The following is a 27,375-nucleotide window of genomic DNA, read 5'->3' as shown; positions in this document are numbered from 1 at the left end:
ATGTTCAATTCGATAAGCGTTCCTTGAAGGCAATGTGCTAAGTGCCCGGGAAGCACCTGGAGAAGGACGCTGAGCAGAGAGACTGGAACAGTGAGGGGCACGGGGCGCACCTGGATAGGGCGGGGCTGGCCGCTCTGTACCTGGAGGACCAACCACCGACCCTGGAGCACGTTTGGGTGGAAACGTCACGTCAGAAATCCCGACCTGGTCTGACTTCCTGCCCCGGGGCCTCAGGCTCTGGACACGGGCCAGGGAGGCGTCGCCCAACCGCGTCGGAGCTGCTTCCTGGGCGCCGTGGCCGCTGACTGCGCGGGCCGCGCGGGTGCCGAGGAGCGCGAAGCGCGGGGACGGCGCACCTGGGGTGGCCCTGGCGTGCGGGCGGCGACATGGAGGATGGCGTGCTCAAGGAGGGCTTCCTGGTCAAGAGGGTGAGTGCGCGTACGAGCCTCGGGACATTGGCCGGGTGGGGCCCCGCCGACGCGGCTCCCTAGAGAGGGGCCAGACGCGCGCCCCGGAACGGGCATATTCTCGTCCGCATCCCCAACCCCCATGGTGGGACCGGGCTGCCTGTGGCCCTGATGGGCAGAGCTGCATGTCCGAGGGGACGCGGGATGAGCAGCGGCTGCGCGCACAGGCCAGGAGGAGAATTCCACTTGGTTAGCGCAATATGGAGCCGGGGCAGGGGTACCGAAGCGTGTGTCTTAATTAAAACTTGTTAAAATATTATGAATGGTATGATATTTAAATAAAATTTACTAAGATAACATAGGCGTGCTCTATAATTTACAACCTGTTAAGAAGGAGTAATGCTACTATGTGTTTTAAGCACTTACTGTTGGCCAGCCCTGGACATTGTCTCCTGTCATCCTCTCAGCAGCCCTATGGGGTCAGTGGTACCTAACTGCCCCCCCTTTCATCAAGGGGAAAAACGAAGGCCAGAGGAGTTAGGGAACTTGCTCAGGGTGGTGGAGGCAGTGGGTGGTGGAGCCAGGATCGGGATCAGACCCACTCAGGTTGACCCAAACCTTTTCCTGCCTCCCGAGTGCCATACACGGTGGGTATTGACATCACTCTATTGCAGATGGGGAAACAGGGTCAGAAAGATGAAGTAGCTTGCCCAGAGCTCCAGAGCCAGTAATAGCTGGGACTGGAACTGCATGTTCTGACTTTCCCTCCTCAGTCCTTCCCCACCACCCCCAGGGCAAGCACGAGTGCAAACAGAAAACTCGGTGCCTGGGATTAAGGTAGAAGATGAACAAAAGAGCAGTTGCAAAAGGAAGTTTGTTATTTCAAAATTTTTTCCTAATTTGACCTTTTTTTTTTTTTTTTTTTTTTGAGACGGGGTCACCCAGGCTGGAGTGCAGTGGCACAATCCTGGCTCGCCACAGCCTCGACTTCCCAGGCTCAGGTGATCCTCTCACCTCAGCTTCCCGAGTGGCTGGGACTACAGGTGTCCACTACTATGCCACTACTATGCCCAGCTAATTTTTGTATTTGTTTGTAGAGACAGGGTTTTGCCGTGTTTCCCAGGCAGGTCTTGAACTCCCAGGTTTAAGTGATCTACCCACCTTAGTCTCCCAAAGTGCTGGGATAACAGCATGAGCCACCACACGGAGCACAATTTGAACAATGACGTTAACACTAACCATTTATACTGCCATGATGGCATAGCAAAGAGACATATAAATCCAGGGCTGAGCTTTCTGGTTCTTCTACTGAGTTTTCAGCTTTGAGAGGGGAATGAAGAGGGATGAGGGGCCCTTCCTTTCATTGCCTCCCGGCGTGGCTGGATCAGTCCTAAAGTCTCGGATCGCTTTCATTTTCCCCACAAAATGTGTACACATGATGTTGCACGTTATTCGACACAGGAGAGCTGTGGCTGTTTGCTGGAAACAGTAAGCAAGGAGGGTAGAAGCTGATGCCAGATCAAGGGTCAGACTGGATAGCACAGTACAAAGCGCCACGCCCACTTGCCACTGTGGCTGAACTGATAGGCCGGTTTCTCGCAGCATGTGGAGGTGGCTGCACCTCAGAGAGACTACACATGGGGAGCTTCCATCGTCCTGATCTCCTGTTTAACTGCAGCTTGGGAGGTGGGAGGGAGAGTGAGAGCTGGGCATGGGACTTTTGGTTGGCACCGTTGATGGCTGGGCCCTGGTAAGGCCTGTGGAGGGAGTTAACATGGAGACAGATCCTCCTGACAGAGCTTTGGGAGTTTTGGGGGCCTCCTCCTGTTCCTGGGGTTTACCTTCCATCATTCCCTACCACCTTCATCACGCCGAGAGCCAGAGGAGGGCTAAGGGCAGAGCCACAGAGCTCCCAGGATATCGCCAGGAGAAGAATGGGAGTTCTCTTCTGAGTGGCCTGGTTAGGGAATCCAGGGTGCAGAAAATGAGGAGAGTCAACAGGTCTGGTCCCCATAAGCCCTTGGAAAAGATGGGGCTTGGCTGAAATACTTAGAGCTCATTCCAGCCAAACCCAAGGACTGGGATGGAACCTGACCCTGAGGCAAGCAGAAGCCACACCCCTCCCTGCAGGGCGAAGGATGTGGCCCCAGAACCCCTGTTGTGGTCCCAGCTTGCTGAGCAATCCCAACTTTTTCAACCCCCCATATCCCCTTTCCTCTTAGATGGCAATAGCAGTCCCTATGTCCACTGGAGAAGTTGCAGGCTGTGGCAGGGGAATTCCATAGTCTTAGGAGAGTTAAGAGCTCAGAGGTGGGGCAGGGCCTGAGCTGGAAGCCAGAGTGCAAAGCAGTCATCACCGGTGAAGGTGAAGCCAGAGACAGGCAGGGACACGATAGAGTTGGCTCTTAATCCCGCCCAGACAAGAAAGAAGCCGAGTTCCAGGCAAAATGCAGGGAAGCTCATTGGGCCTGGCTCTCAGGGGAGTCAGGGGAAGGAAGTGGGGGATGAGCCTTGAGCAGCAGTGCTTTTCCTGGGAGAAGAGGCAGAAGCACTGCCAGGCGTTCCTGCCGGGCTCATATTGTGAATAGCATTGCAATGTGAACATGCTCTGGCCTAGAAATTTTATGTGTAGGGCTCTATCCTTTGTTGTAAAGCTCTGTAAAAGCTTTGTAACAAAGAGTTGTTTTTATTTTGTATTTTTGTAGAGATGAGGTCTCATTCTATTCCCCAGGTTGGTCTCAAACTCCTGGCTCAAGTGATTCTCTGGCCTCGGCCTCCCAGAGTGCTGAGATTAGATGTGTGAGTCACCACACCCTGCTGTTATTTATTTATTTTGTTTAGACAGGATCTCACTTTGTTTCCCAACCTGGAGTACAGTGGCATCAGCAGGGCTCACTGCAGCCTCGACCTCCCAGGCTCAAGTAATCCTCCCGCCTCAGCCTCCCGAGTAGCTGGGACTACAAGTACACACCACTGGGCCCAGCTGGCATCTCTGCTTTTCTCAGGGTTATAGAGCCTTGGGCAAGACCTTTCTGGGCCTCTGTTTCCTTATCTTTAAAGTTAGGGGTCTGCTGGGTGTGGTGGCTCACACCTATAATCCCAACACTGTGGGAGGCCAAAGTGGGAGCATTGCTTGAGGCCAGGAGTTCGAGAACAGCCTAGGCAACAAAATGAGAACTCATTTCTACAAAAAATAAAATAATTAGCCAGGCATGGTGGTGCTCGCTTGTAGTCCCAGCTGCTTGGGAGGCTGAAGTGGGAGGATCACTTGAGCCCAGGGGTTTGAGGCTGCAGTGAGCTATGATCATGCCACTGCACTCTGGCCTGGGCAACCAAATGAGACCCTGCCTCAAAAATATTTTTTTTTAAATTAAAAAAAATAAGGTTGGGGCCGGGTGTGGTGGCTTATGCCTGTAGTCCCAGCATTTTAGGAGGCCGAGGCAGGCAGATCACGAGGTTAGGAGTTCGAGACCAGCCTAAGCCAAAATAGTGAAACCCCATCTCTACTAAAAATACAAAAAATTAGCCAGGTGTGGTGGCAGGTGCCTCAAATCCCAACTACTCGGGAGGCTGAGGCAGGAGAATTGCTTGAATCTGGGAGGCAGAGGTTGCAGTGAGCTGAGATCGTGCCACTGCACCCCAGCTCGGGCGACAGTGCAAGACTCCGTCTCAAAAATGTAATAGTAATAAGGTTAAGGAATAGAGGAGGCTTTTTCCTAGGGTCTCTCCAGCTGTGACATTTTGTGTCTCGTAAGCCCTTCCCTGAGGTGCCATTCCAGCTTATGGGCCCCTTGTCCTTCCCTCCAAAAGGGATCTAGGGAACTCCAAGCACCCCCTGCTTCAGCTGGCCTCTGGCTCCAGCCAGCTGATTACAGACAAGAAACCTAAGAGAGAGGCTACTCTCTGCCCAGGGACAAGTGTCCAGGTGGAGAGAGGCCTGGGTTCTTCTTCAGCGTACCATTGTGTTATTGGCCTGTGACTCACTTTGCCTGGTGGTTTTGGACCACTCTGTGCATGGTGTGGTTTATCTGCAGAGCAGAACTGGTGCTGCTTTCCTGCCAGGTTCATGGACTATTCCAGCAACCTCCAGCTGAGCACCCCACTCCAGTTGCGCCTGCTTCCTTTGACTATTTTGTTCTGCTGCTGTGTTTGGAGTGATCTGTTTAATATGAGAACGTAAGCTTGCTGTCTTTCTGCTTAAAATCCTTCAAGGACTCCCCTTGAAGATCAAACTTTGTGGCACAGAACCTGAAGCCCTTGCTGACTTGGTCCTCATCACCTCCCCTATGGAGTCCAAGCCATATAGAACTACGGGGAGTTTCCTCAAAGTGGCAGGGGTCCTATGCTCACCCTTCCTTGCCTTCCTGACCTGCCTAACTCCACACAACCAGAAAGACTGAGCCCCAGTATCACTCCTGGGAATGTGCCTAACTCCACCTCAGCCTCTCCTGAGCTCCTCCTTGGGGTTTGTATCATGCCCAATATTAATTATTGATTGCTGTGTAACAAATTATCCCAAAATTTAGCTTTTTTTTTTTTTTGAGATAGAGTTTTGCTCTTTCACCGAGGCTGGAGTGCAGTGGCGCCATCTTGGCTCACTGCAACCTCCTCCTCCCGGGTTCAAGTGATTCTCATGCCTCAGCCTCCTGACTATCTGGGACTACAGGCACCCACCACCACACCTAGCTAATTTTTGAATTTTTAGTAGAGACGGGGTTTCACCATGTTGGCCAGTCTGGTCTCAAACTCCTGACTTAAAGTGATCTACCCGCCCTCAGCCTACCAAAGTGCTGGGATTACAGGCGTGAGCCACCTCATCCGGCCAAGCTTCTTAAAACAGCAAGATTTGTCATCTCATTGTTTGTAAGCATCAGATATCCAGTAACAGCATAGCTGCAAGACTGGCTCAGGGTCTCTCGTGAGGCTGCAGCCAAGAGTGACGGTCACCTGAAGGCTTGACTGACTGTAGGGTCCAATTCTAAGCTCATCTACATGGCTGTTGGCTGGAGGCCTTGGTTCCTCACCTCTCAATCGGGCTGCTTAGGATATGGCAGCTAGCTTTTCTCATAGCAAATAATCAGAGAGAGGGAAAGAGAGAGGCAAAGGGAGAAAGAGAGAGAATGCCAATAAGATGCCTCAGAAGACCTTTATAACCTAATGTCAGAATTGGGATACCATCACTCTGCCATATTAGTCACACAGACGAACCCTAGTAAAATGTGGAAAGAGGCTACGCAAGGGCGTGAACACCAGAAAGAGGGGATCACTGAGGCCACGCCAGTCATCTGTCCTGGAACTTTTCATACTGGGTGGGGTAAGTGTCTATCTTCCCCACTGGATTAGGACAGAGTCTTGTTCATCTTTGCCTTGGTGCCATAGTATTAATAATTGATTATTAAATGAATGAATGAATGTTTTCCCTAATCATCTCCTCAGGATTTTTGTGTATTTAAATTTAAATGCAATTTTTCATGATAAAAATAATGCATTCATACTAGTAAACAAACTAAAACAGTACTCAAGGATGTAAAATGAAAACAAGTTTCTATTCTTTTTTTTTCTTTTTTCTTTTTGAGATGGAGTCTCGCTCTGTCATCCATGCTGGAGCGCAATCTTGGCTCACTGCAACCTCCACTTCCAAGATTCAAGCAATTCTCCTGCCTCAGCCTCCTGAGTAGCTGGGATTACAGGTGCCTGCCACCACACCTGGCTAATTTTGTATTCTTAGTAGAGACTTGGTTTTGCCATGTTGGCCAGGGTGGTCTTGAACTTCTGACCTCAGGTGACCCACCTGCCTTGGCCTCCCAAAGTTCTGGGATCACAGGCATGAGCCACCGTACCTGGCCACCATTCTTATTACTCTGTATCCAGTCTTACTCCTTAGAGGTGAACATTGTTTACATTTCTGGGGTACCCCTCCAGAAATTTTCTAAACTACAGGAAATACTTAAGTATTAGAAATACTTATGTACTATACATTTTTTTCTGAGATGGGGTCTCACTCTGTTGCCCAGGATGGAGTGCAGTGGTGTGATCATAGCTTACTGCAGCCTCAACCTCCCAGGCTCAAATGACCCTCCCACCTCAGCCTCCTGAGTGGCTGGGACCACAAGTACATGTCACCACACTTGACTAATTTTTTTATTATTCGTAGAGAGTAGGTCTTGCTATGTTGTCCAAGCTGGTCTTGAAGTCCTAGGCTCAAGTGATCCTCCCATCTTAGCATCCCAAAGTGCTGGGATTACAGGTGCGAATCACCACACTGAGCTCGAAATTTTAAATATTTAGAAGTATTTTCTAAAATACTACTACTAGAGGTTTGTTGTTTAGTTTTGTTTAGGGTCTCATTATGTTGCCCAGACTGGACTTGAACTTTTAGGCTTGGGGAATCCTCCTGCCTCAGCCTCCTGAGTAGCTGAGACTACAGCTGCGTGTGGCTACTAGATTTTTTTTAGGTGTCATGCGAAGTAATATGAGTAAAAGTGCTTTGATCATGTCAAAGACATTGCCACCTATTCTTGGTGCTTTAGACTGCTGAGTCTGACCTTGAAGGCTGGGCCAGTGGCCTACCATCTCTTAGGATTGGAATGCTTGCACTGTGGCTACACCATGCACTACATTGTTACCATATACATTTGGATTATTTTTCATTTTTTCATTATTGTCAGCAGTGTTTCTATAAGTGTCAATACATACAACCTTTTCTATAATCTATATTATTTTCTTTCAAAAATTTTTTTGGCAGTCTCACTGTGTTGCCCAGGCTAGAGTGTGGTAGTGCAATCACAGCTTGTTACAGCCTTGACTTCCCAGGCTCAAGTGATCCTCCCACCTCAGCCTCTTGAGTAGCTGAGACTACAGGAGTGTGCCAACACACCCAGCTAATTTTGTGTTTTTTTGTAGAGATGACTTCTCACTATAGGGCCCAGACTGGTCTTGAACTCCTAGGCTCAGGCGATCCTCTCTCCTTGGCCTCCCAAAGTGCTGGGATTATAGGCGCGAGCCACTGCACCCAGTCTCATATTCTAGATTATTTACTTAACAGAGATCCCCAAAGTGGTATTTTTGAACACTGAAAGTAGATATGAACATTTTCATGAGGGCCACCAGCTTCTTTGAATTTCTTGCCTACATAGTACATCTTTTGTCATCAGTTTTTCTCCTCAGACTTCTCTCCTTTGCTATCAGTTAGGATTCTCAGTTGCTTATAACACATTCCACTCTAGTGACTTTGAACAGAAGGGATTTCTTGGAGGACATATAAAAACTTGGGAATATTTGACAGGTCAGAGAATATTTGGCTGGGATGCTATAGAGCCGGGGACCATACAGTCAGACAAAAACACCCACAGTACCAGGTTGGTGTCATTTCTGTTGGAAGATGTTTCTCTTGGAAGCATCACTGCTGACACTGTTTGCCACCTGTCCCTGATAACTCTGGGTCTGGGTATCAGAACGATCTGCTCTTCTGCTACTGTCCTTGCCAAAATATCTTGTTTTTCCATGTTTGACTGCCGTCTAACACGCATCAGTGCAAAATGAGCAAAAGATTTGAATAGGTATTTCTCTAAAGAAGACATACAAATGGCAAAAAGGTCTATGAAAAAGTGCTCAACACTATTGATTATCAGAGAAATGCAAATCAAAAAAACTACAATGGGATATCATCTCACCCCAGTTAAAATAACTTTTATCCAAAAGACAGGCAAACACAAATGCTGGTGAGGATGTGGAGAAAAGGGAACCCCTCACACACTGTTGGTGAGAATGGAAATTAGTACAACCACTATGCAGAACAATTTAGAGGTTCCTCAAAAAAAATATATAAATAGAGCTACCATGTGATCCAGCAATTCCACTGCTGGCTATATACCCAAAAGAAAGGAAATCAGAATATTGAAAGATATCCGCACACCCATGTTTGTTGCAGCACTGTTTACAATAACCAAAATTGGAAGCAACCTGTGTCCTCCAACACATGAATGAATAAAGAAAACGTGGTACATATACACAGTGGAATACTATTCAGCCATGAAAAAGAATGAGATCCTGTCATTTGCAACAATGTGGATGAAACTGGAGGTCATTATGTTAAATGAAATAAGCCAGGCACAGAAAGACAAATATCGCATGTTCTCACTTATTTGCGGGCTCCAAAAATCAAAACAATTGAACTCATGGACTTAGAGAGCAGAAGGATGGTTACCAAAGGCTGGGAAGGGTGGGTGAGGGGCTGCAGGGGAGGTGGGAATGGTTAATGGGTACAAAAAAATTAATTAGAAAGAATGAGAAAGACCTACTATTTAATAGCACAACAGGGTGACTATAGTCAATAATAACTTAATTGTACATTTTAAAATAACTGAAAGAGTATTATTGGATTGTTTGTAACACAAAGGATAAATGCCTGAGGGGATGGGTACCCCATTCTCCATAATGTGATTATTATGCAATGTATACCTGTATCAAAACATCTCATGTACCCCATAAATATATATATACTTGCTATGTACCCACAAAAATTAAAAATAAAAAAATGTCAAGTAAAAAAAATACATCAATGCCCCATGCGTGGAACTGACAGAAACTTCCTTAAGTGGAAGGGACTCTGGGAAGTGTAACATTTCGTCCAGGAAAGTATAACATCTCTGTATTGTTGTTGTTGTTTTTGTTGTTTGAGATGGACTCTTCCTTTGTCACCCAGGCTGGAGTGCAGTGGCACTGTCATCTTGGCTCACTGTAACCTCCGCCTCCTGAGTTCAAGTGATTCTTCTGCCTCAGACTCTTGAGTAGCTGGGATTATAGGCACGTGCCACCATGCCCAGCTAATTTTTATATTTTTAGCAGAAACAGCATTTCACCATGTTGGCCAGACTGCTCTCTAACTCCTGACCTCAGGAGTTGGGTGATCTGCCCACCTTGGCCTCCCAAAATGTTGGGATTACAGGCGTGAGCCACCGCACTGGCCTGTATTTGTATTTTCTGCCCAATATCTGTTGGTTGCACTTTTCTCCTCTTATATCACTAGTCTCCTTCCTTTCCCTGTCGTATTAGTTTGTGAGGGCTGCTATAGCTAAATATCACAGAATAGGTGACTTAAACAACTGAGATTTATTTCTCATGGTTCTGCATGTTAGAAGTCCAATATCAAGGTACCAGCAGTTTGGTTTCTTCTGAGGCCTCTCTCTCCTTGGCTTGCAGATGGCACCTCCTCACTGTGTCCTCAGTGGTCTTTCCTCTGTGTGAGCTCTCCGTGTGTCCAAATCTCCTCTTCTTTTTAAAATTATTATTATTGTTGTTGTTTTAGAGACAGGGACTCACTCTGTTGCCCAGGCTGGAGTGTAGTGGCGTGATCTTGGTTCACTGTAGCATTAACCTCCTGGGTCCCAGCAATCCTCCTACCTCAGCCTCCCAAGTAGCTCGGACTGCAGGCATGTGCCACCACGTCTGGCTAATTTTTATTTATTTATTTATTTATTTTTATTAATAGAGATGGGGGTCTCACTATGTTGCTCAGGCTGGCCTCAAACTCCTGGGCTCAAGCAATCCTTCTGCCTCAGCCTCCCAAATTCCTGGGATTACAGGCCTGAGCCACCGCACCCAATCTAAATCTCCTTTTCTTATAAAGACTCTAGTCAGATTGGATTAAGGCCTATCCTAATGACCCCATTTTAATTTAATTCCCTCTTTAAAGGGAATATATCTCCAAATACATTCCCAGTCTCAGGCACTGGGGCTAGGCATTCAACATACGAATTTTGGAGGCACACAGGCACACAGTTCATCCCATACCACTTTTTTTTTTTTTTTTAAGAGGCAGAATCTTGCTCTGTCACCCAGGTGGGAGTGCTGTGGTGTGATCATAGCTCACTGTAGCCTCAAACTCCTGGGTTTAAATGATTGTCCCTCCTCAGCCTCCCAAGTAGCTGGGACTACAGATGTGTGCCACCATGCCCAGCTAATTTTTAATTTTTTCTTGTAGAGATGGCATTTCACTATGCTGCCCAGGCTAGTCTCAAACTCCTGGTCTCAAGTGATCCTCCTACCTTGGCCTCCCAAAGTGCTGGGATTACAGGTGTGAACCACCGTGCTCAGCCCTAAGATTCTTTTGCCCTCTCCTCTACTCCACCTCCCACCAGTCCACATGCCATGAACTTAACTGCATTCTCCTCTCCCTTCAAGCTACAGCCTTGGGTGCCAGCAGTTTACTGCCTTGGAATCGGAAGCACCCAGATGTCCCAGAGCAGTCCTGCTAGTGCTGCCCCGGGACCCCTGCAGTTGGGGGTTGGTGGTCACAGGAAATGGGGACCTGAGGCTGGGCTATGTGCAGAGCAGTAGAGAACCCCAATAGCTGAGAAGTCAAAGACAAATCTTTTTTGTTTCTTTAAACATGTCTGCTTGTGTAAGGTAAAACTGTCAATGCCCATATTACATGTGGATGTAAGTAAGGAACAAAGTGAAGACAGCAAAAATGTGCAGTTCCGCTGGACTGCACAAGCCCTCTCATGGAAAGAGTGATCATCACGTAGCATAATAACACTGAGATAGCCGGGCGCGGTGGCTCAAGCCTGTAATCCCAGCACTTTGGGAGGCCGAGACGGGCGGATCACGAGGTCAGGAGATCGAGACCATCCTGGCTGACATGGTGAAACCCCGTCTCTACTAAAAAAAAATACAAAAAACTAGCCGGGCGAGGTGGCAGGCGCCTGTAGTCCCAGCTACTCGGGAGGCTGAGGCAGGAGAATGGCGTGAACCCGGGAGGCGGAGCTTGCAGTGAGCTGAGACCCGGCCACTGCATCATTCCAGCCTGGGCAGCAGAGCGAGACTCCGTCTCAAAAAAAAATAAAAAATAAAAAAAATAACACTGAGACATGTTAATAAACTCTTGTCAGATTGGCTGTGTTGTAAGTCTTACTTAGTTGTAGCAGTAAATTCTGTTTGGGTTCAAGTCAGTGCTCACAAAGCTCAGTTATATGCACAAATAACTTCGATGCAGACGATTCCTTCTACAACTTTTGACTCTCTAACAGCTCTTAGTACGTGCTGAGTGTGGAATAGAATCATAGCACCAGAGACTGAGAACTAAAAGGGCCTTTGATATGAATCCGTGCTAGGCAAGGACATGAGTAAATTGGGGCAACGGACTTTGATTCAGGTAAAGCACCTCTGTTGGTTAGAACCTAGCCCTAAGCTGGGCTTTGGAAATATCCCAGGAAGGTGCTTTCGTGACTGTGTACTAAACTCATTCTTTCCTGATCCCTCAGAAGACATTTCCCTATCCACTGGTCTGTTCTAGAAATAGGCTCTCCATATTCACCTGACTGTTCTGTCCGTTGGCTCTACCACCCACGTGAGAACCACCTAAACTACCTTCTCTTTATGCCTGCCACCTGAGAACCACCTAAACTACCCTTCTCTATGTGACTGCCACCTGAGAACCACCTAAACTACCCTTCTCTTTATGCCTGCCACCTGAGAACCACCTAAACTACCCTTCTCTTTATGCCTGCCACCTGAGAACCACCTAAACTACCCTTCTCTTTATGCCTGCCACCTGAGAACCACCTAAACTACCCTTTTCTTTATACCTGCCACACCTGGCTAGGTAAGACTGTCAGAGTCCTTAGCACTGGGAGACTATACATGGCCTCATATTGCCCACATCATTTCACTAGTAATATTCTTTCTACGAGTATATCCAAAGGAAAAAAACAGATGCAGGTCAAAATTTACATGCAAGGATATTCATTACAGAATAGTGAAAAAAATGGAACAACCTCAGTTACGAACAATAGGAGTTGGCATGTAAACTATGTATCCACATAATCGTCATTAAAAATATGTTTTACAGAAATTTAATGGTGTCAGAAGATGCTCAGCAAGGCCACACAAAACAGGGACCAGGCATGGTGGCTCATGTATGTAATCCTAGCACTTTGGGAGGCCAAGGTGAGAGGATCACAGAAGCCCAGGAGTTCTTCAAGACCAGCCTGGGGAACATAGTGAGACCTTGTCTCTACACAAAAATGTAAAAATTAGCCAGATGTGGTGGCACACGCCTATAGTCCCAGCCACCTGGGAAGCTGAGGTGGGAGAATCACTTGAGTCCAGGAAGGGGAGGCTGCAGTAAGCTGAGGTCATGCCACTGTACTCCAGCCTGTCTCTTTTGAGACCTTGTCTATAAAACAAGAATTAAAAAAAAAAAAAAAAAAAACTAGAAAATAAAACTATATTTAAAATAATCTTAATTTTTTAAAAAAACCAGAAGGCAAAAACTAAAAGGAAAAAAGACTGGAAGGAAATACAGTAGCTTAGCAATGGCTGTCTCCTAGCAGTAGGATTACAGGTGAGTGATTTTTCTCTTCTTTTTACTTTGTAGTTTCTTTCAAGGTTTATAACCAGAAAAGTGGCCAAATAGGAACTAGAAGGTCAGTGCCAAAGGTCTTTGCTACATACTCAAAAGAGATCCAGACACAAATCCTGCTGTCTTCCTTGGAGAGTCACTTCCACGGCACAGTCTGGTTACCTGTGCCACCGGACACCCCTCCCTGAACACCATCCCCTCCCCTTGGCCACCTCACCTCAGGGCTTTCTTGTCTGTCCACAGGGCCACATTGTCCACAACTGGAAGGCGCGATGGTTCATCCTTCGGCAGAACACGCTGGTGTACTACAAGCTTGAGGGGGGTCGGAGAGTGACCCCTCCCAAGGGCCGGATCTTCTTGGATGGCTGCACCATCACCTGCCCCTGCCTGGAGTATGAAAACCGACCGGTAAGTGACAGCTCCTGCTGTCCATCTCCTCTCTGTTCCACAGCCTTCCCACCTCTAGCCTCTTTGGGAAAGTGGTCTGGGTAGGAGGAAGAGCTCAGAGTGAGAATTTAAAAACTTGGATTCAAATCCTGGCTCCGCCACCTACCAGGTATGTGAGCTTGGACAAGTAGCTAAACCTCTCTGAGCCTTCGTTCCTCATCTATAAAATGGGATTAAATAATTACCCCTGAGTATCTCACATGGTTGTGGTGAGGACCATGAAGGTCATGGTGTATTAGAGCACTGTGTGGGCTGGGAGGCAGGCACCACACCAATGTGAGTAATTACTGCTATCTTGGGGTTCACTATGATGGCTTCATTCACTATGATGGCTTTCATTCCCTGAAGGGTCTGTGTTCCAGAAGTAAGGGGTGGCTTCAACCCTACCATTAAAAAAGTCTAGGCTGGGCGTAGTGGCTCCCACCTGTAATCCCAACACTTTGAGAGGCCGAGATGGGCAGATTGCTTGAGGTGAGGAGTTTGAGACCAGCCTGGCCGACATGGTGAAACCCCATCTCTACTAAAAATACAAAAATTAGCTGAGCATGGTTGCAGTGGCCTGTAATCCCAGCTACTTGGGAGGCTGAGACAGGAGAATAGATTGACCCTGGGAGGCGGAGTTTGCAGTGAGCCGAGATCACGCCACTGCACTCCAGCCTGGACAACAGAACGAGACTCCTCAAAAAAAAAAAAAAAAAAAACAACTCCCAATAAATTATTTATCAAGGGCCCATTATGTGCCAAGAAATTTGCAAGGCATGGAGGAATCAAGGAAGAAAATGGTAAGATTGTTTCTTCACAGAGTTGCTCATTTTATTGGGAAAGCAAGTGGTTAATTGAAAAACATTTGGCATTCCAGTGATGCCACAGCTATCAGGAGCTGCAGAGAACCCTTCATCCCTGAAGAGGAAAAAGATGTTTCAGGCTGGGTCAGGCAAAGCTTCAGGAATAGAGATGTGGGCAAAGATGGAACAAGGAGAGAGGCGGTCATTCTGGACAGGTAGAATGTCTCGAGTAAAAGTAAGAAAAGTATGCATGGAGAGAGGGGGGTGTGGCTTCTGGGGAGAAGGGCCTCCAGTGTGGTCAAAGGGGAATGTTCACTAAAGGAGTGATAGGAGTTTGGTTAGGGCCAGATGGAGGTAATGGAGAGCCATTGAAGATTTTGAGTGAGAGCATGGTCTGATGAAAACTCTCTTAGAGGCCAGGCGCAATGGCTCATGACTGTAATTCCAGCACTTTGGGAGGCCGAGGCTGGCGGATCACCTGAGGTCAGGAGTTCAAGACCAGCCTGGCCAACATGGTGAAACACTGTCTCTACTAAAAATACAAAAATTAGCTGGGTGTGGTGGCAGGCACCTGTAGTCCCAGCTACTCAGGAGGCTGAGGCAGGAGAATTGCTCCCACCCAGGAGATGGCGGTCGCAGTGAGCTGAGATCATGCCATTACACTCCAGCCTAGGTGACAGAGTGAGACCCTGTCTCAAAAAAAAAAAAAAAAAAAGAAAGAAAAAAAAGAAAAAAGAAAACTCTCTTAGAAAGACTAAAATGAAGGCTGTAATTCTAGCTGCTCAGGAGGCTGAGGTGGGAGAATCACTCAAGCCCAGGAGTTTGAGACCAGCCTGGGCAACACAGCGAGACTACATCTCAGAGAAACAAAAATGTAGGCCTGGCACAGTGGCTCATGCCTGTAATGCCATCATTTCAGGAGGCCAAGATGGAAAGATAGCTTGAGCCCAGGAGTCCAAGACCTGCCTGGACAACATAGTGAGACCCTATCTCTTAAAAAAAAAATTAGATGGGCATGTTGGCAGGTGTTGGTAGTCCCAGCAACTTTGGAGGCTGAGGCAGGAGGATCACTTGAACCCAGAAGTCCAAGACTACAGTGAGCTATGATTGTGCCACTGCACTGTAGTCTGGGTGACAGAGTGAAACTCTGTCTCAGAGAAAAAAAAAAAAGTGTAGAAAGAATAAAAGGAAGAACTAGTTTTAGTTCAGTTACTAATAAGATTTCTAGGTCCATAGAAAGGAATCTCACCATTTTCTTTCTTATCATGTTTTTCTTCTTTGACTCTCCTACACTTGCCGTGTTCAGGAGAGAAAAAGACTGAAGACAAATGAGGTCAATTAAGGAATCTTCTAAGTATAAGAAAATATTAATGATGGTTAATTCTGGGTGGTGGGTTTACTGGCATTTGTTATGTTTACCTCTGTACTCTTCTGTAAATTCATATTTTTCTCAAATAAAAAACAAAAGGAGCTATTAAAATAATCTAGGCATTAAATAAAGCAAAAAGAAGAAACGAACAGGAGAAGTCATTATGAAAGAAATGTCAACAGGACTTGGTGACTGACTGGCTGTTGAGGACAAGGGAAAAGGAGGCATCGAGTATCATTCCAGCCTAGGAGGCTGCACAAATGAAATGTCATTCCATTATTTCCATTGCAAGCTTGGAGGTGTCACTGATTAAAAGTGGGAAGTCAGGCAGGGGTAGTTTTCTGCTGGAGTAGCTATAGGACCATTGGAGGATGCTGAGCCTGGGAAAAGATGGGCTCTGCATCCTCTTCCTTTTAGCATCTTAAGACCAGACACAGCTGGGTGCAGTGGCTCACGCCTGTTATCTTAACACTTTGGAAGCCTGAGGCAAGTGGATCGCTTGAGCCCAGGAACTCAAGGCTGCAGTGAGCTATGACCATGTCACTTCACTCTAGCCTGGGAGGCAGAGCAAGACCCTAACTCAAAAGAAAAAATTCTACATAAAATTCTCAAATTGTCACCTGCCTGGTTCATGAGTACTTGGGCTAGATCAAGAGGAGCCAATAGATTCCCTAAGAACAGATCATGAAATATATACACACATACTTTTTAAAACTAGAGAACGTGTAAAAAGAGTGTCAGAATTTTACATGGAATTTTATAGTGTGTCCTAAAATTCTGCTCATTGAAATGGTGAACTGCAGGCTGACAACAGGGGTTCAGGAAGCTGGCTAAACTCTGTTCTTCCACAGTGGTGATGAGCTCACTGTCAAGCTACTACTACTGAAGGAGCAGCTCTGTGGTGGGTGGGTGTGTTTTTATTTAGATGGAGTCTCACTCTGTCACCCAGGCTGGAGTTCAGTGGCACAATTTTGCACCACGCCCAGCTACTTGTTGTATTTTTAGTAGAGTTGGGGTTTCACCATGTTGGCCAGGCTGGTCTTGAACTCCCGACCTCAAGTGATCCACCCACCTCTGCCTCCCAAAGTGTTGGGGATTATAGGCGTGAGCCACTGAGCCCGGCCTGTGGTGTTCTTTAGGACCACGAACCAGTCATGTCTTTTTTTTTTTTTTTTTTTGAAACAGAGTCTCTCTCTGTCACTCAGGTTAGAGTGCAGGGGCGCGATCTTGGCTCACTGCAACCTCCGCCTGCCGGGTTCAAGTGATTCTTCTGCCTCAGCCTCCTGAGTAGCTGGGACTACAGACGCCCACCACCACGCTGGGCTAATTTTTGTATTTTTAGTAGAGACGGGGTTTCACCACATTGTCCAGGCTGCTCTTGAACTCCTGACCTCGTGATCCGCCCTCCTCGGCCTCCCAAAGTGTTGGGATTACAGGCGTTAGCCACCGCGCCCAGCCCAGCCATGTCTTATTCACCATTTAGTTTGGATGAGGGACGTTGACTAAGTTTGTAAGCAAAGTAAGTTGGGAGAGAATCCTTTGGAAAACAGATTCAGAATGAAATAAAATGCTTCTGTTTTCCAACAGAAGTGATGGATCCACCTACCACCCGATTAATAGTCTCCTATCAATCCCACAATTGATCCAAAAAAATCCCATAAATGTACACTTAAAAGATAGAGAAGTGGCCTACATGAAAAAGATTCTCTTCTGACAGCACTGAGTGAGTCTACAGTGCCCTGCAGCTGCCCACAGCCAGTGGGCTCAGACTTCTCCTGGAGCTGTGTGTTCCATTCCATGCACTGTATTTATGAGAATGTTGACCAAGTGTAGAACACGTAGCACAAAGTGACCTGGATGGGTTTGGGCGCGGTGGCTCACGCCTGTAATCCCAGCACTTTGGGAGGCTGAGGTGGGCAGATCACCTGAGGTCAGTAGTTTGAGACCAGCCTGGCCAACATGGTGAAACCTCGTCTCTACTAAAAATACAACAATTAGCCAGGCATGGTGGTGGGCGCCTGTAATCCCAGCTGCTCCCTAGGCTGAGGCGGGAGAATCGCTTGAACCTGGGAGCCGGAGGTTGCAGTGAGCTGAGATCGCACCATTGCACTCCAGCCTGGGCAACAGAGCAAGACTCCGTCTCAAGAAAAAAACAAAAAACAAAACAAAACAAAAAAAAACAAAGCGACCTGGATGGGAAGGAGCTGAAACTATATCCTATGAGAAATGTGTGAAAGACTTGATGCTCAGACACAAGGAAAGAGGACGGAAGGGAGCATGACTAACAGTCCATTCGAGGTAGGCATTAATATCCTGTCATTTCCTAATGTTCCCGGGAGTCCACAGCCAAGTGGCAGAGCTGGGGTTTGTGTTCAGATGGGTCTGACTTTGAAGCCTGGGCATTTCTCTCTTCAGTGTAGGGGCTGTCATAGGAGGTGACTCTTCATCTGTGTGGTTCTAGAAGAGAGAACACAGCTAGCATGTCCAGGAAGCAGGCCCTACACTAACTGCCTTGTCCACAAGGGAAAGGCTGCCGTGTGAGGCCGTGAGCTTCCTGTCACTGGAGGTGTCCAAGTGAATCTTTAAAGACCACCTGCTGTGTGGCTGAGGGCTCAGGGCATTTGGCAGTCACTGTCACCTAGATTCTCCCGGGGTCCCGTCATTTTTGCTGCCTGGCGTCCTCTTGCTCTGCCTGCGTGCTGGTCTGACTGGCTGTCTCTTCCCACAGCTCCTCATTAAGCTGAAGACTCAAACATCCACAGAGTACTTCCTGGAGGCCTGTTCTCGAGAGGAGCGGGATGCCTGGGCCTTTGAGATAACCGGGGCTATTCACGCAGGGCAGCCGGGGAAGGTCCAGCAGCTGCACAGCCTGAGAAACTCCTTCAAGCTGCCCCCGCACATCAGCCTGCAGTGAGTGCCCGCTTGCCGGGCTCTGTGGCAGCCTTTCCTGCCTGTGTTTGGTGGGCAGGGCACCCTGCCCCTTGGAGGGGCTCTGTGCTTGCTTCATAGCCTGGCTGGTGCTACCACAGTGCTTCAGGGCCTTCAGCTGTTCCTGTCCTTTGTATATGATTTTCTCTGCTTGGGAGTGGCCCTACCTACCTGCCCCATTTCTGTGGGATCTCTTGTGGCTCCTGCCACCTCTGCACACCTCCATGACACAAGACCCCCATTCCATTTCAGCCAGGGTGCTCAGGGCTCCTCCGTCACAGCTCCCTAAAAATCTTGTCTTAGTCTGTTTTCTGTTACTTATAACAGAATACCTGAAATTGGGTAACTCATAAGGAGGGATTTATTTCTTATCATTATAGAGGCTGGGAAGTCCAAGGTTGAGGGGCTGCATCTGGTGAGGGCCTTCTTGCTGATGGGAGCTCTCTGCAGAGTCCTGAGGTGGTGCAGGGCATCACACAGTGAGGGGGCTGAACATGCTAACATGCTTACTGCAGTCTCTGTTCCTCTTATAAAGCCACCAGTCCCATTCCCATGATAATTCATTAACTCATTTAACCCGTTAATCCATGAATGGATTAATCCATTCACAAGGGCAGAGCCGCCATGACCCAATCACCTCTTAAAGGCATTACCTCTCAATATTGCCACATTGGGGATTTTCAACATGATTTTTGGGATAAACATTCAAACCACAGTAAATCTCCACCAACCTCCCAGGCAACAGAACTGTTACACCCATCAAAGATGTATGAGTCCATTCCTGGGCTCACCAGGCGCTGAAACCTTGACTGTACACCTCCTATGGGTCTAGGGAGCTGCTGAACACTGGTGGGTGCAGGGAGGATCAGCTGCAGATAAGGGTGGGTAGGCAGGTGGGTTCAAAGATAGTTCAAAAAGTAGCTGAGGGGGTTTGGACTTAATGCAGGGGGATCACAGAGAATCATGTGGGCTACTGTGCACCCTTGGGGCTTTTTTTGTTTTTCTTTTTTTGGGACAGGGTCTCAATCTGTTGCCCAGGCTGGAGTGCAGTGGCTCGATCATAGCTCACTGCAGCCTTGACCACCTGGGCTCAAGTGATCCTTCCACCTCAGTATCCCAAAACACTGGGATGATAGGTGTGAGCCACTGTGCCCAGCATACACTCTTGTTTGTAAGTTAAAAGTCACAGCACTTTGGTTTTACTACAAAAGCAGTATGTGTCTGGCATAGAAATACTAGAACATTTAGATAAGCAAGAAGAAGAAAAGAAATGTCTGAAAATCCTGCCTCTCAAATTTTGATGCATAACTGAACACCCCCTTCTGTGGTGAGGAGGTATAAACAGACCTACCTGCAAAGAACAAGGTAGCTGAGAGGCAGAAGAAAGAGGCTGACAAATCCAGTTTCTCACAAAGAGGCATTTAATAGGGACTTACAAACAGAAGTGATGTCTCTGCTGGCCAAGAGACAGTGAATCACCACACTTGTCCTCCAGAAAATATCCTTTCTATAGCAAGCTTTTTTGGGAAAATGTGCAGCTAGTCGTGCCTCAGACTTTCTTGTGAAACCTGTGACCGCTGGGGAGGTTAGATAAACATCTTTATGAGGGGTGAGTTGCGCTATGGGAACACCATGGTATGCGGGAGTCAAACATCCATCATCAGGCCAGGCACAGTGGCTCACATCTGTAATCCCAGCACTTTGGGAGGCCGACGCGGGCAGATCACTTAAGGTCAGGAGTTCGAGATCAGCCTGGTCAACATGGTGAAACCCCGTCTCTACTAAAACTACAAAAATTAGCCGGGCGTGGTGGCACATGCCTGTAATCCCAGCTGCTCCAGAGGCTGAGGCAGGAGAATTGCTTGAACCTGGGAGGCAGAGGTCACAGTGAGCCGAGATCACACCACTGCACTCCAGACTGGGTGACAGAGCGAGACTCTGTCTCAAAAAACAAACAAACAAAAAACAAAAAACAAAAATCAATCATCACAGTGGCTTCACTTCAAGATGGCATCACTCTGGCCATGCAAAAGGCTGCTTTCCTACACCCCCTTTTTTTGTGATGTGTGTCACACCATTTGCCACTTGCTTTATACCCTTAGCAGTGACTCAGGACCCTCCCTTGTACCTACCAGCGTGACGAGGGTTCCCTCTCCTTTGCCTTCCCTTCTGTGTAGTCGCATTGTGGACAAGATGCATGATAGCAGCACCGGAATCCGTTCAAGCCCCAACATGGAGCAGGGAAGCACCTACAAAAAGACCTTCCTCGGTGAGCCTGTTCCCCAGGGCCGGGCTGGGCGGTCAACCTGGGACATGGTGATGCAGGGCTCAACTGTGTGCTTGACCACCCTATATTGAGGTCAGAGCTTCCTGCTGGGCAACAGGCTGGCCTGAGATGGCCACGTGTGGGTGTGCAGCCACAGCTCTATGCAGCAGGTATGGCCTTCAGTCTGCTCTTGGGTAGAGCCCTGAGGCTGCCCAGAGGGCTAAGGTCAGTGAGGTCATTGGCCACACACCCCAAGGACGCTGGTCCGTTACCTGTTGCCTGACTGGTGCTGCCCTTGGCCAGGCTCCTCCCTGGTGGACTGGCTCATCTCCAACAGCTTTGTGGCCAGCCGTCTGGAGGCGGTGACCCTGGCCTCCATGCTCATGGAGGAGAACTTCCTCAGGCCGGTGGGTGTCCGAAGCATGGGAGCCATTCGCTCTGGGGATCTGGCCGAGCAGTTCCTGGATGACTCTACAGCCCTGTATACTTTTGTAAGTTGGGGAGTGGGTTCTTCTTGCCACCAGGGTAAAGGTTAAGGAAGATACAACAGAGTGGGGGCCTGGGGTCCACAGTCACGGGAGGAGACCTTGGGCTTGGGGGACGACTTCATCCTGATGCAGAATGAGGTTTCTGTCCTGAAGAATTTCCTTTCCCCTCTGACAGCCGCCATAGCTTGGGCCTGGGTATTTGCTATAGCAGAGTCTTTGTTCCCTCTTTCCCCCTAGGCTGAGAGCTACAAAAAGAAGATAAGCCCCAAGGAAGAAATTAACCTGAGCACTGTGGAGTTAAGTGGCATGGTGGTGAAACAAGGCTACCTGGCCAAGCAGGTATGGCTGCTTTGGAGCAGGGAAGAGAGATGGACAGTTCTCAAGCTTAGGGGAGGCAGCAGTGAGCACAGAGGAAGGGAAGGGCTGAGGCTGCTGGAGGGCACCAATTATAGCAGAATCTATGAAAGCAGGAGCCCAGCCAGCCCCCAGAAGCAAGTCAAAGAACAGGCACATGCTCACGCTCACACATACACGTGTGCCAGACACAAGGGCTGTTCAGGAAAACTGTACTATACACACATAATTATCACAACATCAAAAAACAACTTCTACAGAATTGCCCAGCTTCACATATTTGTCTTGGAGGCATTGCTGACCGGCTTGAGGTTTTGCATTTGCTGGCCTTCTGTTCCTTGGGGCATCCTGGGGTCTCTGCCTTCCCTTGTGAGATTCTGCACACCCCCTTGATACACTTTCTGAGCTAAAAACAATTTTTTCTACCATGTCGGTAGGTTGAAGATCAGATTCTCCATGGTAAGGCTCAGTGTTCAAAGCCTGGCCATGGCCACTACTCCTAAACTGTGTTTGGGAGAGCAGCTGTGTTGAACCAGAGGCAAGCCGTGTCCTGTGGCATTCCTACCTGTGCCTAACAAAAACGGTATTCTGTGAACAAAATCACCTGTCCTTGGCACAGGAAGTGAAGCAGACATTTTGCACGGCTCTCGTGTTTGTGCACATGTTGTATACCATGCGAATGTGTGTGTCCGCACAGAGGGCACGTACATGGCTTGGCACCACTCCCATCATTACTCGGAGCATGTGCTGTTGCTGTCACCTGCTTCTTGCATATCAGGATCCTCATCTGCTCTTAGATTCTTATCATCCCCACCGCTGCCTGTCTGTGCCAAGGCCCTGCTTCTGCTGGGCCTGATAGGAGTCCTTCCCAAGGGGAGGAAAAGAGGCCCCTAGGGGAGCTTGAGGAGGGTGTGGGAGGGACTCTGAGGGTGTTCCTGACTAGGAGGGCTAAGGTTTGTGATCTAACCTTAGCCCTCCCAGTGAGGTCAAAGAAAGTCACACGCACACACGCACACACACATGTGCACACACACACACACACGCACATGTCAGCTTCTTACACATTTAGGTTTTATCATATAATTGATCATTACTTGCTTTTTTCCTAAAGCGCAATGTGAAAGTGGTTTTACTGCACATGTAGGCACATGTGTAGACTGACAAATACACATGCAGCTGAAGGTTTGTTTTTGGACTGACGTGGCCCTTAGCTGGTGCCCTTGGGCTCAAGTTTACCTGTGTGCTCCCAGCCCAGCTGACACCTCCTGCCTCCTTGTCCTCCTTTATGCCCTGAGTGGTGTGTGTCCCTTTTCCTTCTGCATGGACTGTCTTTGGCTCTGCCGACTTAAGGTGATGGCGTTTTTGCTAAAGTGTCATTGAGTGGGGGTGTTGGCAGGGAGGTCTGTGAGATGTCATTGCTATCCTTAGGTTTCCTGCGGACTGGTTTTAGAACGTAGTCCCATTGGAGCAGGCTGGCTTGTTGGGGGTTTGCTGTTACATGCATAGATGCAGGAGAGAGGGACATGCAACTATCACCAATGAACTTGGAACCATTTCTTTGCCTCAGGGGCACAAGAGGAAAAACTGGAAGGTGCGCCGCTTTGTTCTGAGGAAGGATCCAGCTTTCCTGCATTACTACGACCCTTCCAAAGTGAGTGCGCATGCTGGCTCTGTGTTGGTCCCGTGTTGTGATGCCCCCAGACACTCCTCTTCTGGCACAGCGGGCAGCTGGCTGGACATCCTGTCTTCCCCTGGCACCTGCCTCTGCTGCACCTTGCCTTTCCTTCCACAGTCCAAGCTGCTCTGCCCTGTCATCACATAGGTGCCTTTTTCTTGAGCGGTTTCTTCTATGCCTAATCCCCCACTTTCCCCTGGGAGGCCCATCTTTATCATTTTCAGAGGAAAAGCATCTTTTGGTCTTCCCCAAAGCCTGCTTTGTGAGTAGGGAGGATGAGGTAGGCTGACAGAGACTCCTACTGGCACTTCCCAGCCTCTCCACACTTTCCATTCAGAGACCCCATTAATTCTGCGTCCCTCTGCTTTTCCCCACCTATGTTTTGAAAAGTTTCTGTCACCATATAATATTTAAGCCATAATTTACTAATTTGCTTTTTAAAAAACTTTGATGGCAAATTAAAAAGAACCATTTTTCTGTTTCTGATACTAGGTATTACCACATGCTGAGTGGATCTAATTCCAGTCAAAAGCAAATAAAAAGGGCCCCTTAGTTAGCAGTTCAGCCTTGTCTTGGGCGATGTATGACTTTCATTAGTTTTTGTTGAAATAGTGAAGAGTGGGCAGTTCCTTCCTCACTGAGCTTCAATCAGGAACCCCTGCCTGGACCCAGCCAGGCCACAGGAGGGCCCAGGGCGAGGGATGTGGCAGGAGGAGCCTCCAAAAAGCTCCAGTTGACCTTTCTGTGGGTCATGGTGGCCTGGCTACAGGATGGAGTTCAAACTCCTTCCTTCCTGGCTACCTCAAATCCTGTTTGAAGCAAGGAAGAAATAAACAAATGAAAAAACACTTTAGTTTTGTATTTAACTCTCACCATGGTCTAGCCTAACCTACTTTCTTTGTGCCCCTGATGAGTCTGCTGTCTCAGCTTTTTTTTTTTTTTTTTTTTTTTTGAGATGGAGTCTAGCTCTGTCGCCCGGGCTGCAGTGCAGTGGCCGGATCTCAGCTCACTGCAAGCTCCGCCTCCTGGGTTTACGCCATTCTTCTGCCTCAGCCTCCGAAGTAGCTGGGACTACAGGCGCCCACCACCTCGCCCGGCTAGCTTTTTGTATTATTTAATAGAGACGGGGTTTCACCGTGTTAGCCAGGATGGTCTCGATCTCCTGACCTCGTGATCCGCCCGTCTCGGCCTCCCAAAGTGCTGGGATTACAGGCTTGAGCCACCGCGCCTGGCCTTGTCTCAGCTTTTAAAATAGGAAACAGAAAATGTACATACACACATATGTGCCTGTACACACCTATCTATAAGTACATATACATGTAAATATACGTATATACATATATATGTACACACGCACAAATGCTCACATATGTACATAGATGGAAACAGTGCAGAAGAGATTACTCAAAGCAAGTGTGCAAAGGAAATAAAAGAATTGCCAAGTTTCTGGGCTGCAGGTACAAGATAAGGAACCATCTCAAAGGCATTCTGCAATTAATTTGTTCCCCACTTTACTCCCACTCCTCCTCCTGTTTGGGCCGAATGCCCCTCTCCTGCCCGGGGACCTACTCTCCTATCCAGGCCCAATTCAAGTCTCCTGTCCTCCCTGAGACTGCCCTTGAACCCTCCAGGCTGGGGCAGATCCCTTCCTTCTCTGAACTTTCCTCCTATTAGCATTTAGTAGTACAAATATTTCCAGTATTTTATTTAACCATTTTGTTTTTTGCCCTCCCTCTTGCTGGGCCCAACATGCAGTATGAAGTTGATTATTGATTAATTGAAGGGCTCCTGGGGCCCAAGGCACGTGGTGTGTAAAATTGCCCTAAATCATCCAGGGACACCACCAATCACAGTTTTATATCACACGAAGTTTCATGCTAGGCACATGCTAGACTTGTGTAACGATGTCCTATGTGCAGGAATCTATCAACTTTGCAGAGATGATGACTATGGCTGGGTGCGGTGGCTCATGTCTGTAATCCCAGCACTTTGGGAGGCTGAGGAGGGCAGATCACTTGAGGTCAGGAGTTCAAGACCAGCCTGGCCAACATGATGAACCCCCGCCTCTACTAAAAATACAAAATTAGCCAGGTGTGGTGGCGTGTGCTTGTAATCCCGATTCCTCGGGAGGCTGAGGCAGGAGAATCACTTGAACCTGGGAGGCAGACGTTGCAGTGAGCCGAGACTGTGCCACTGCACTCCAGCCTGGAAGACAGAGTGAGACGCTGTCTCAAAAAAGAAATGATTACTATAAATATATATTTCTGATTGCTTTGTAAGATGCACACAAGGGTTAAGGAAGCCAGTGAATGTTTTTCTGTGCAGCATGTTGGATCAGAGGCTCTGTTTGAGACATCTCCAGGAATGAAAAGCAAATTTGCAAGTCTGCAAGACTTGGTAACTACAACATTGGTGGGCACTTCTGCTGCCTGCTGTGAAACAGAGGCCCAAGCTTCCTTACTGGTGCCTACAGCTTTGGCCATGTGATGTCCAAGTTCAGCTTCATCTTCTATTACAAATGATTTTGCACTGACTTCTTTAGCTGGCCTGAGTTGTAAGGGGAGTGCATTCACAAATTCCTAATTGGGTCTCCTTTCCTCTGCAGGAAGAGAACAGGCCAGTGGGTGGGTTTTCTCTTCGTGGTTCACTCGTGTCTGCTCTGGAGGATAATGGCGTTCCCACTGGTAAGGTGCAACTTCAGCCCTGGCCTGAAGATCTCAGGGGCCTCCCTCCTGCACCTCAGTAACGTCCCACTAATGAAACGACAGCTTTGGAAGCTGAGCAAGGCTTTCTCAATGAGACAGAGTGGTGTGAGTTTTGAAGCGATTTTCAGAATTGAACAAAGGGTATGTTCTTGGCGTTTTAAGAATGCAACTAAGTAATCCTTATGTTATTAATCTTTCCCCTCAGTTTCTATGCTGATGGCCTGTAAGCTTCCACCTAAAAATAATAGCTGAGGCTTACACAATGCTTTAGGGTTAACAACATACCTTAATATATATTGTAACAGGAATTTCACAATAGCCAGCCATAGTAAGAAGATATTATTCCCATCTTATGGCTGTGGAAACTGGGGTTCCGATAAGTTAAACAATTTGAGATCAAACTCCAAATTCTGTGCTTGCTTTTAACATAAACATACTGGATTCTTTGGTGTAAATGAAATGGTAGATCTATAGCATGCTACCATCTTGAGCATAGGAGCAGGCAAGAGGGCTTCCAGGAATATCCAGACATAACCATTGACAGGCCTTAGGGCACTGGTGAGGGACAGGGAATGGGAGGAAAAGGGGACCTCATCTGATAGGATTCTCTAACTGTATACCTTTTAATAAATACGTCATTGTATGTTTTTGTCCATGTCTCAGTTGACTTTCTGCTGGTTCAAGGTGAAAGCAAACATGGCTATTCAATCACTGATCCCCACGCCCTCTTTTTTCTGCCTAGGGGTTAAAGGGAATGTCCAGGGAAACCTCTTCAAAGTGATTACTAAGGATGACACACACTATTACATTCAGGCCAGCAGCAAGGCTGAGCGAGCTGAGTGGATTGAAGCTATCAAAAAGCTAACATGACAAGGACCTGAGGGAACCAGGATTCCTCCCTCCTACCAGATGACACAGACAGGAATTCCTGGAGAATGGGAGTGTGTTAAGACTTTTGACTTCTTTGTAAGTTTCGTACTGCTTTGGAGAGTGAATGCTGAAGAGTTCCTCAGATTACAAACAGCAATGATGCCATTTCCTTCCTCATCTTCATGTTACAAACCTGGAAAGGCTAGAACAGCCATTAGGCGTCAGCATCTTGACTTTTCCCCAGCATCACAAACAACCATTTCCTCGGGCACCAAAGTAGGTTCCCTTTGTTGGAACAATTACACTGGCCATGCCATGTTGAATAAAACTCTCTTCTTATGCGGTTCTCTCTTAACTTCTTTGGAATTAGTAAAAGCTGACATTTGTTTCTGGCTATTAAGAGTCCCATATAAAGTTTTATAGTTTTCAAGCAACATTTCAAGTATCTCTGTCATTAAGACATACTTCATCTTAAAGTGGGGATGGTGGCCAAACTTTGTACATTCAGAGAATATTGTTTTGCTTTAGAAAACAAGCCTGCATAAATATTATACATTACAGAAGTCATGGACTCTGTCGGAGAACTTAATCACATATATGAAAAATACATACATAGCTTTTCTATGAAAAATGGGCATTTAGAGATGCAGAGTAAGAGTGCTCTGAAGGACAGAAAAAGATGTAAACGGGGAAGGTTTATATCAAGACATTAAATTT

General features: G+C 47.6%; 1 protein-coding gene across 1 annotated transcript; it reads left to right on the top strand.

The window, feature by feature from the left end:
- The first annotated feature begins 280 nt into the window (after window positions 1-280).
- Window positions 281-27,000, top strand: PLEK2 (pleckstrin 2). The gene is made up of 9 exons (XM_005561556.5): window positions 281-428; window positions 13,015-13,179; window positions 18,101-18,282; window positions 20,478-20,569; window positions 20,870-21,057; window positions 21,292-21,393; window positions 22,976-23,059; window positions 25,689-25,767; window positions 26,531-27,000. The coding sequence occupies exons 1-9, from the start codon at window positions 387-389 to the stop codon at window positions 26,656-26,658; spliced, it is 1,062 nt and encodes a 353-aa protein (XP_005561613.1). The 5' UTR covers window positions 281-386; the 3' UTR covers window positions 26,659-27,000.
- The last annotated feature ends 375 nt before the right edge of the window (window positions 27,001-27,375 follow it).

The sequence above is a fragment of the Macaca fascicularis genome, chromosome 7 (assembly GCF_037993035.2).
Source record: "Macaca fascicularis isolate 582-1 chromosome 7, T2T-MFA8v1.1".
NCBI lineage: Eukaryota > Metazoa > Chordata > Mammalia > Primates > Cercopithecidae > Macaca > Macaca fascicularis.
This window is presented reverse-complemented; position numbering and strand designations above follow the sequence as displayed.

Coding starts and splice junctions, on each gene's coding strand:
- PLEK2 (XM_005561556.5), top strand. CDS start 387: ATGGAGGATGGCGTGCTCAAGGAGGGCTTCCTGGTCAAGAGG. Junction 20,570..20,869: donor CTACAAAAAGACCTTCCTCG/GTGAGCCTGTTC, acceptor GCCCTTGGCCAG/GCTCCTCCCTGGTGGACTGG. Junction 23,060..25,688: donor ATTACTACGACCCTTCCAAA/GTGAGTGCGCAT, acceptor TTTCCTCTGCAG/GAAGAGAACAGGCCAGTGGG.